The sequence below is a fragment of the Acanthisitta chloris genome, unplaced genomic scaffold, assembly GCF_000695815.1.
Source record: "Acanthisitta chloris isolate BGI_N310 unplaced genomic scaffold, ASM69581v1 scaffold12632, whole genome shotgun sequence".
In the NCBI taxonomy this organism is placed as follows: domain Eukaryota; kingdom Metazoa; phylum Chordata; class Aves; order Passeriformes; family Acanthisittidae; genus Acanthisitta; species Acanthisitta chloris.
This window is the reverse complement of record NW_008659932.1, coordinates 2,579-13,464: the sequence shown is the minus strand read 5'-3', so window position 1 is coordinate 13,464 and position 10,886 is coordinate 2,579. Positions and strand designations below refer to the sequence as shown.

Genomic DNA, 10,886 nt, shown 5'->3' with positions numbered 1-10,886 from the left:
CCTAATTTATTATTATTGTTATTAATGTTGCAGTTTTTGAAATTTAGAGGGCTTTGAGAAACAGTGTTAGATCAGTGACTTTAAATGGACATGTAAGAACCTGCTGTGTGAAGCTTTATTTTTCTCATCCACAATTCTGATTTGTTATTTATAGGCCTCTAACTGTGGTATCATAGAGAGTATTTTGAATTGGGTCAAATTTAAGGCACAAACTCAGCTGAACAAAAAATGTTCATCAGTGAAACACAGTAAAATCAAGGGCATTCCGAAACTGGATGACGCTAATGATGCTGGTAAGAGAACTTAGTTTTCATTTCTTTAATGTTTGATAAGTTTTTCACAGACATGGTCATTTTAAACCTGACATTATTCCTCATCCTAAAATGTATTTTTAATAAAATTATGTCTAGTTTTCCAGGCTTTCTAGAGCTAGAATTTAAAGCATGAATGGTGGGTTTGGTATCATGAACACTGTCTTCTCTAGGGCAGAGAATTAGTAACATTGAACAAAAGCAGCAGTCTAGTTTGATACTGCAAGAGTGCCTATCTTTAATTGTGGATTCTTGTTAAATAGTTTTACCAATATTCCATTTTGGAGGTGACTAGACTTCTTGACCTTTCTAATATAAAAAAAATCAGAATCTTTATAGAGTCACAGGCTGTAGGAAGTAGATCACATAGTGTGCAGACCTGAGGGAATGGTTCAAGAGACTTTTTTCATAAGACTTTAAATACCACTAGCTTCCTGTCTGGGAATATAGGGCAAACCGGCAAGCTCTGCTGGCTTGATTCTTTAGCACAGATAGGAATCAGGATCAGCTGACAGTTCTTTGTGCCAATAGCAATGGGATGGGAGTTGATGAATTATTTGAGGGGCACATATGACTAAAGAGCTTGAAATGTTGCCAGTCTGTGCTAGTTAGTTGATTTTTAATACATTCTTACATTAGGCAAAGGTAGAGAAATTGCACATAAAGTAGGTGGGTGGGCTGAGAAAATAAAAGCATGTAAGACTGGTAAAGAGGCTTTCTTTTTTTTTTGAGCTTCAATGTTCAAGCCAAAGATGGATTGATGAGATAATGAGTTCTGTTTAGTTTTCTTCCCTTTCTTTTTGATTCCTTGGGCACAAGTTATTAATTTTTTATTGAGTTTTCTTCAGTATTTATTTACTTTTCCAGTTATTCAGAAGTTGATGATCATGTTCCCTTTAAGTAGTGTTTTGCTTGTGGAATTTGCATTCCTTAGTCAGATGTGAGTTGCTGTTATTTTTCTTGCCTAGAAGATTGTGTGCTTGGAGAAATTATGTGTTTTTATGGGTATCAAGCCTAGTGCTCCTAACTCATGTCATGAATGATTTTGGATATACTTTCATCATAGGTTTTGTTAGCTCTTCTTTGGACACCAGGCTTCAAAATCACTTCTTACTCAGTTTTTTCACTGGGTAAGGGTAAGGAAGAACCTCTAACAGGAGAGCTAATAACATATTCCATTGCTTTTCACCCTGAAACTTCCTCAACTAAGAAGTCATGTAGGGATTGATTTGGGCTCAACACTGATGCCTAAAGCTTTGCAGGGCTTGAATTCCTGTTACTCAGGTATTTCTCTGATGCCCAGTTATTGTTCCATGGGGAGTGGGAGCTCTGCATCTCCCAAAGAAGCTTACCCAGGTATTGATTTATTGAAGATCTGGAACTTACTATATTTCTCACATTGAAGGTATTGCACATTTAGGATGGACACACAGGAAGGCAGAGAGGCATTCATTCAGTTTCTGAGTGCAGTGTGTATTCTCCTTATCACACTGTGCCTGACTTTTTGAAGTGTTACATATCCTGGCAGAGATGTTTTAAATTGGAGTATGACAAGTAATACATTTAGTGAAAAGTTCTTTAGCCCTTTTTAAAGACTGAAGGTGCCATATGGATCATCGGTTTGCTCTTGAAAAGGAACATTTTGTTCTTTTTGCACAATCAAAAATAATCAGGATCTCTGACATCAATAAGAACCTGCTTTCATTGAGAATGGGAAGGCAGAAGAGTGACTCCTTCAGTGTGGTTGAGAGTGTTGGCTGTGGTGGTTGGTCTGCTCTTGAGAACTTGTCTCAATGAACTTAAGTTTTTTACTGCACCTGACTGAAAGCTTGATGTTTCTTAACATAAAGGGAAAAAGGAAGTCCTGGTGCCATGGAAATTCTTTAATGAGTATACAGACAAAACACTGTTAGAACTACCTATCTTTCTGTCTTTTGGACCTTGATAGAAAGGATTGTAGTGATAGGGCAAGGAGTAATGGGTTCAGACTGAAAGTGGGGAAGTTTAAGTTAAAGGTAGATATACAGAACTTCTGTACTTTGAGGCTGGTGAAACACTGAAACAGGTTGCCTAGAGAAGTTGTGGATGCCCCAACCCTGGGAGTGTTTAAGGTCAGATTGACTGAAACTCTGAGCAACCTGGTCAAGTGAAAGGTGTCCCCACCCATGGCAGAGGGGTTGGAACTAGATGGTCTTTAAGTCCCTTGCAACCCAAACCATTCTATGTGTCTATGACTGGGGTTTCTCAGGGTTGGGTGAACCAAGGACTGGACTGTACATCCTCTTTCTGTATGAGACAGATCACTTCTTCTAGGTCCCAAAATTAAACTCTTCTACATGAATGTTTGCTAAGAATGTGCACATGACTAAATATATTGTGAAGAGTTACACAGTTATAAATCGTCTTTTCAAAAGAATTTCAGACCTCCCTGTACACTGGAGAAAAGCTTTAAATGATGCATGAAGTTAGAGTTTCAGGGAAATGACTGAGATTGCTTCAAGATACTCATCATACATGTCACACACAGGTTACCTGTAACCTGGCAGTAAAATGCAGTAGTCTTCGATATATTTGTGTTTCAGGACAAGTATCCTAGGAATTATGCTGTCGTTAGCCCCCCAAGTCAGATGAGGGAACAGGGTTTCTTGTAGCACGTTCCAGTAGTTGTTTGAAATAGTCCAGTGCAGCAAGGAGAAAATAGTCTCTGGGCACAGACCCCTCTGACTTTAGTTATTCCTTTGAGGTTTAGATTTTATTTTTATTTCAAGAGTGAATTTGTAGCTGAGTTGCAGCATCCATACAGATTTCTTGGGTGCCTGGTACCACTGAATTTTTTAATCAATACCAGTTAAGGATAGGTGAGAGATGTATCTGTACAGTGATGCACTTGCTGCATATTTCCTCCTCCACTGTAAAGAATGAGTCCTGTACCTGGTCATTCTTGCTTTCTTGCAGTCTCTGTGAGGTATACGTAGTTCTGTGGCTTGTTGGAAGAAAGAAGGTAGAAGTGAAAGCAAAAATAAAGAACCAGGAATAGGATTATAGGATTGTAAGGGAACAGCTAGATTACTAAATCTGGTGAAGCATAAAAGCATTCTTTGAACCTCCCATTTCATGTGTTTTTTCCTTTGAGTCCTTTAGAGCTCGGCTCAGGAAAATATCTGGCACTTTGTATTTCCTTGAAATTAATTGCTGATGATTGCATCCATTCCAGAAGAAAGTGCACCTGGATGATATTTACATGTGTTTTCTGCAGTTCATTTAGGAAAAATGTTGGCTTTCATAATTCTAAAAGAGCAGACTAGTATTTTTCTTGGTATGCGGAGTCCACCTTGCTGATAGTATGATAGTTACTGACAGTATGAATAGCTGCCTAATTTAGTATGTATTAAGCCATATGAATTGATTCAGAAAGCCAGAGATGCTGAATGTACATTCTATGTAATGGAAAGTATAGGGTAGTTTTTACCTAGCACATCAAGGCAAATCACAGCACCTGTTTTAAATTAGTGTGTTCAAAACTGTACCATTAACAACAGGTGAGACTCAACCAGCTTGAAGTTTTTTGCAGTCTTTCGTAGCACTTGGCCTTGATGAATTGGCAACTCTACTTAATGAGCATTTGCATCCTTGCAAAAGGGTGGGGGACCTTTTTTTTTGCAACCGGCTTGTTATTTAGAACACCTATTCCAGTACTGCAGTTGCAATAAACAGAAAATAAATGTCATACCAGTTTTGAGCACACAGGCACTGAAATGCAATGTGTCTTGTAAATTCAAAATTACACTGTTAGTAAAGATGTATTTTTCTGTTGGAGAAATTTGTGAGGTATACAAAGTGCAAATGTTCTCATCTTGTGAGCTTTTCTGTCAAGTTTTTCTTACAGTTGTCTGGCTTCAGCTGATGGACAATGAAAAAGGAAACCCACAAAAATTGGATTTAATAAATTGCTTTTTAAAATATACTGTGAGGAAAGGGGAAGTGCAGAATGGGAAATAACTCCTGTATATAACTCAGACATGCATAATGTATGCATGTAAGAAATTTGCAGCTAGAGAAATGAAATGATAAAGGTACAGAAGCAATCTGGTTTTGTGCAGACGTGTGGAGACCGTTACATAAGATGTGCCACCATTGCATCCCTTTTTGTCTATTTTGCTCCTTGTCCATAGCAATCCATAATGTATTGCCAAGGGCAAGGATACTCATTCTTGCTGTGCAGTCTTAGTGGTATGGAGGGCCATCCCTACAAATAGAAATTCAGCCTCTTTAAATTACCAGCTGTAGAGAAGGAAGAATTCATTTGTGTTTCTATTATTTGAGATTAAAAGTTAATCTTTCTGGTTTTCGCCTTCCCTCCACTTCTGGACTGCAGGTGGCAAACATTCCTTGGACTGCACGCTAATATTAACAGAAGGAGACTCAGCCAAATCTTTAGCTGTCTCTGGCTTAGGTGTTATTGGCAGAGACAGATATGGAGTATTCCCACTCAGGGGCAAAATTCTCAATGTTCGAGAAGCTTCTCACAAACAGGTGAGTAGTCTTGTTGTCCCCTTATTGCTGACAAATGGATGTCTCTATTTTTATTTTTTGATTTCTAGATTTACATCTTCATAATTTTTTTGTTTTCATTAAAATCTTGTGGCTAGGATTTCATAAAGCACCAGCTACTTTAAAGCCTGGGGTAACCTTTCTATATTAAGTGTAGTAGTGCAGTACTGGAATTATAAAGTTCATTTCTTCTCAAGTGAAACTACATTCTGCTGTGACTCATATTAACATTTCACATGAATACTTAAAACCCCTTAAAAGTTGTGTTCTCTCCATTGCCATATGATTTCATTGACTCACAGTGTGAGGCACTTGCAGCAGCATTACCCTGTAACATGACTTCTGCTGCCCACTATAATTTGCCTGTAGTAAGAGTTGTGCTGCAGATGCCCATGGAAACAGCAGCAAGAGAAGGCAGTTTTGCAATGTGACTTTTTGTTGCACTGCAGTTTTCTCTCTGCCTTCCCAACCCAAAGTGCTCTGGCTGTAGAGGACAGTGGTGCAGTCTTGAGAATTTGTATGTACAGAAGAAATATTTACGAATGTGAAAGCTGCAAGGGCCTGGGGATGTAAAGGTTATAAAGTTGAGGTGCATTGAACAAGTAGCTATAAAGCCCACCTAAAAAGGATTGGGCTTTTTATACTGACTGCAAAGGTCACTTTTTTATACAGATTATGGAAAATGCAGAAATCAACAACATCATCAAAATAGTTGGACTACAATACAAGAAAAGCTATGAAGATCCAGAATCTCTGAAAAGTCTGAGATATGGGAAAATTATGATCATGACAGATCAGGTAAGTCTGGAATTCATAGGTTTTTATACACAGACCTTACAATGTGTTTTGCTGCAATTTTGTTGGCTATACTTCTGTGCATTTTAACCTGTCTCTGCTATGGCAGTATGGATTCATTCAGAGGGAATGCCTAATGGATGAAGTTTCTTCACGGGATTAATTTGTCTAAGTGTTGTCTTGGTTACTCTGAATGAGCAAGTGAACTTTGCTGCACGGTAGCAGAGAAGCCAAAGAAATAATAAAACCATGCTTATGATAACTCAAAAATATTTTGAAAGTAAGGACGAAAGGGAACAGTATGTGAGGTGATATTGCTAGCAAGTCATGTAGAGGCAAGAATGCAGGCGATTATTTTTGGATAATCTCATTATTGAGCTATCAAGCATCTTGCCACCAATGAGAACTGTGGGCCAGGCTTGGCTCTCTTCCACAAAAAATCAGGTCTGTGGTGTCTGGGAGAGCTGTCTAGCTCCCAGCAAAAACATGCCACAGGCAAAGAAACTTTGAACTGCAACCATGCGTGTGGCTAGGAAGAGCTTATTATTAGCTCAGGGGATAGTGCCATTCACAGGTGGCTGTTTCATACCCAGGTCCAGTTTGGACTCCAGATTAAAACTAGCTGTTCCCTTCTATGCTTTCTGTCAAGAGAAATTGTTCTGATGTATCCAGGCCAGTGAGTGGGTTTTGTGGTCCTTTTGGGAATCTGACATTTTAAAAGATTGCCTCATGTTTTCGTGTTCTGATTCAGGATCAGGATGGGTCTCACATAAAGGGCTTGTTGATCAATTTTATTCATCACAATTGGCCATCACTGTTGAAACATGGTTTTCTTGAGGAATTCATCACCCCTATTGTGAAGGTATGTGTTCTATTATTGAGATTTTACAGATTATTTACAGTGCAACAGGAGAGTTGATTTTCGGTTTTTTTGGTTTTATTTTTTAAAGGCAAGCAAAAATAAGCAAGAACTTTCATTCTACAGTATTCCTGAATTTGATGAGTGGAAAAAGCACATGGAAAATCATAAAGCATGGAAGATAAAATACTACAAAGGTTTGTTTAAAAACAAATAAGTGAGCCCTATGGATAAATAATAATAAATTGGTGCTATGAAGTTTTATTTGTAGCTGTTTTCATGGTAGTATCTTATGTAATGATTTTATAACAGTCCCAGTAAAATAAAAGGGGTAAAGTAAGAAAACTTAGTTTTTAATATTTATTAACTATTCGTTTTTATTATACAGGGTTGGGTACCAGCACTGCTAAAGAAGCAAAAGAATATTTTGCTGACATGGAAAGACATCGAATCTTATTTCGATATGCTGGTCCTGAAGATGATGCTGCCATTACTCTGGTAAGAACTCATAAAAGTGCTTTTATATGATGTGATTTAGTTTCCATTGTTTGCTGAAAATGGCACATAAGAAAGTCCTAACAGAGTTTGTTTTGGGTTTTGTTTTTTTGGAGTACCTGGAAAAAATACTATAAGCAAAGAAAGAATCTTTTGGAAAATATTTTAAATTTTGGAATAAGCTTTATCCACCTACAAAATCAGCACTGCCTTCTGCTTTTAGTGTTGATAATTCTCTGTGATGTGGATAACCAGAAGCATTTCTAGTGAGACTTGCTTTTAAAGACAGAACATGCAAAAAAATGCGCTAGGTAAGGCAATAAATCCAAACAAATTACATTTCACATCTGCTTAGGGATCTGTGTTTTGTTTCTGAGCAAGTAAGATCAGAAAAATATGATTTATTCATTGAAGATATATCAGTGTGGCATATGTGTATTCATGCACGTGCTCTACATATTTGAATTTGAAATCTTTTAGATACTTGTGCATAGGAAAGTACTTGTCTTTCAAAGAAAGTTTCTGGAAGGACAAAGGATGAAGTGTCTGGAACAAAGCTGTTTTCTCAATAAATATTTCAACTTTTATATACTTTATTTGCTACTTTAATTGTAGGTTGTTGGGGTCCTTGCGAGGGACGGACTACAGCACACCAATATGATGCTCTGATAGCCAACTTTATTTAGGGCAACTAACAGTATTTATAGTAAAATGTCTCTCATACATGCAGCTACGCACAACTTTGGATTGGTTGCTCAAACTGTCAATGCATACAATTCTTACTTATGATAAGTTACAAGTTTAAGCTGCATCCCGCTCTCACATCCTGGGAAACTGATAACAAGAGCTACACAGCGTCTATGAGAATCTAAACAACAGCACTATTCTCAGCTTGTTAGCAAGATGACTTATCTATAAGGCAGTAAAACTAAAACCAAACCTAAAAACCCTGGCAGCAGGAGAGAACAAGACCATTATAAGGTGCTGGATTGAAGACACAGGAATGCATGAAGATAGAAAGAAGGTCGGCAAGACCTATTTAGTGTGTCTTGTTTTTAATTGCTTAAGCATTCCTTTAACCGTTGCTCAGGTTACAGCTCCTCTGCTAGCCAGGCCCCAACAGTAGGTGGTACTAGAGAGAAAAAAAAAAGGAAAACCATCCATCTTAGACAAAACTACTTGTCCCTTATACCATGGATCCAGTAAAATGTGTGTCTTTACTAACAGGGTTCTGATCTCTGTTTCTGCTAATAGACTTCCATGCACAGGCCATGTAACCTATTATGGCTGATCCTCACTGTTGTCTAAACTGGCATTCTGTCAATTCAAAGTGAAGCTAGTCATCTCTGCTACACCTCAATGTCCACAACTACTAACTAGTACTGGAGCTGTTAGCAGAAGCATCACTTAGACTCCTCTCTGCATTTCCTCTGCTGATACCTGTAATCTCAGCCCCAAATTTACCTCTGGGCATCTATTCAAGAATAAATATTCAGACTCTTAATGCTATTAATTCTGGTTTTTCTCTATTAAAATAAATTTTGTGCTGATCCAGCACTTGGTCATTTGTCACTTCAGTGGTCTAAAAAAGGTATATATAAACTGAAAGGAGAATGAACAAAACTCCTAAGAACTTAGTCACATTTTTCACAAAAGCCTAATCTTAAGCCTTCAAGTCTCTGACATTGTGAATTATCAAGCTTTGTTCACAAAGGAAGTCAATCTGATGTGAAACAGGGTAATATCACTGAGTTCCTTTTTCAGAGAGTAAATTATTAAGGTTTACTATTTACAGTGTCATATCAGGGTCTCCAAGGAAATGAAACTACTCACAGTAGGAGTGGAGTCCTCCAGTTAGAGTCCTTTGATAAAGATAGTGATGATGACTGTCTTCTTAGGTAGGAGGAGAGTGGTTGAAATCAGGACATGATGGAGTCTTTATGTATTTATCCCTGAGAAAAAAAGGCAATACTTCAGCAACTCACAAAATTTTCCCAAGGCAGTTGAAATCTTGCTTAAACAGCATATTCAGTTTTTATGCGTTCTTGTGCACTTTCAGAGAATAAACTCACTGGAGGGGAACCCTGTTTCTGGAGCACAATAGTCTCAGAACATTCTTGTGTCCTTTTGTACTGACAAGTGGTTGCTTAAAAGTGGTGGCCTGTTATCATGAAGCTGGTGGCCCTCAGGAAGCTGCCCTCAAATCTGGCTTAGTCTTTTCGTGCAGTGTCAATTTTGACAAGTTGTCAATTTTCTTAAGAGGACTAGGAATGACCACCCAGACACAGCTACAAGTTACTGGTATTCTGTGGCTGACAGAGCAAACAGGGCATGGAGAGGACAAAAAGAGTGTGGTATTTTTTTCTAATACCTTCAGCTGATTTCCTTGATGACAGCTGGTTATAGTTCACCTAAATTATGAACCCTGCCTTAAAGCTGTGTGGGTAAAGACCTGCAGACCTGTGTATCAGACAACTCTGATGTGAAGAGAGGAAGAAGAATGATAAGATTTGTCTAAATGTGTGCAGATTGCAATCAGGGAGAGATCTGTCAGTTCAAAAAGGTCATGTACTGGTTCTCCTGCTTTAAATGTAAATGTTAGTTATGTGGATTAGCTTGTCCAAATAAGCCTTATTGAATACTTGATCAGATGGTGCAATATACTTAAAATTCTGACATACATTTACACAAACATTTATATGGTGATAATTTAGTGTACTTGGAATCTTTTCAGGCCTTCAGTAAGAAGAAGATTGATGACCGAAAAGAATGGTTAACAAATTTCATGGAAGACAGGCGCCAGCGTCGGCTACATGGCCTTCCCGAGGTGAGTCCTAAATAATAGTAATAAATCTGCTGGGGGGAGATTTAAATGTAATGTAGTTTTTGTATTGAATGAATAATGTATGTGGTTTTTTGCAGCAATTTTTATATGGTACAGCAACAAAACATTTGACTTACAATGATTTCATTAACAAGGAGTTGATCCTTTTCTCAAATTCAGACAACGAGAGATCTATCCCTTCCCTTGTTGATGGTAAGCTGATATTTTATTGTGATTTGTTGGAACATTCCTCTTTATTGATGTTTTTTAAAGCTGTGATTTGCATTGGAATCAGTGCATTCAAGTAGAGAATATAAGAACTTCTATATATTTGTTTGTTATCATGGTATCATGTTATCAATGGTATCCTGGGATGCATTAGAAAGAGCATTGCCAGCAGGGTGAGGGAGGTGATCCTGCCCCTCTACTCAGCCCTTGTGAGGCCACATCTGGAGTGCTGCATCCAGTTCTAGGCTCTTCAGTACAAGAGAGACAAGGAGCTTCTGGAGCAGGTCCAGTGGAGGGCAATAAAGATGATTAAGGGACTTGAGTATGAGGAAAGGCTGAGGGAGCTGGGCCCATTCAGCCTCAAGAAGAGATGACTGAGAGAGTACCTTAATCAATGTCTATAAGTGTCTGAAGTGAGGGTGCCAAGAGGATTGAGCCAGACTCTTCTCAGTGGTGCCAAGCAACAGGATAAGAGGCAATGGACAGAAAATGATGCACAGAAAGTTCCACCTTTACTGTGAGGGTGACTGCACACTGGAATAGGTTGCCCAGAGAGGTTGTAGAGTCTCCCTCAGTGGAGATATTCAAGAACTGTCTCGATGCAGTTCTGTGCTTAAGCAGGGAGGTTGGACCAGATGATCCACTGTGGTCGCTTTCAACCTTATCCATTTTGTGATTTATGGGCTAAGGAATTGCTCTGTTTCTTCTGTGAGGAAATTTAAGCTGTTGCTGTGCAGCCTTTGTACTTAACCAGACCTATTCCCTAGACTATACAAGTGCTTTGTTTCTAGTCAAACCATCAGAGAAAGCAAGTCTTTTAAGT

At 38.3% G+C, this 10,886-nt stretch overlaps 1 protein-coding gene across 1 annotated transcript; it reads left to right on the top strand.

Annotated features, from left to right (window-relative positions):
• Nucleotides 1-154: 154 nt before the first annotated feature.
• On the top strand, nucleotides 155-10,048 carry LOC103797395 (DNA topoisomerase 2-beta-like; the record flags this gene model as incomplete). The annotated part of the gene is made up of 8 exons (XM_009069612.1): nucleotides 155-293; nucleotides 4,687-4,844; nucleotides 5,535-5,660; nucleotides 6,409-6,519; nucleotides 6,608-6,713; nucleotides 6,905-7,014; nucleotides 9,746-9,838; nucleotides 9,934-10,048. Coding segments are annotated over 8 exons (958 nt in total), but the record flags the coding sequence as incomplete, so codon positions are not given.
• Between the last annotated feature and the right edge of the window lie 838 nt (nucleotides 10,049-10,886).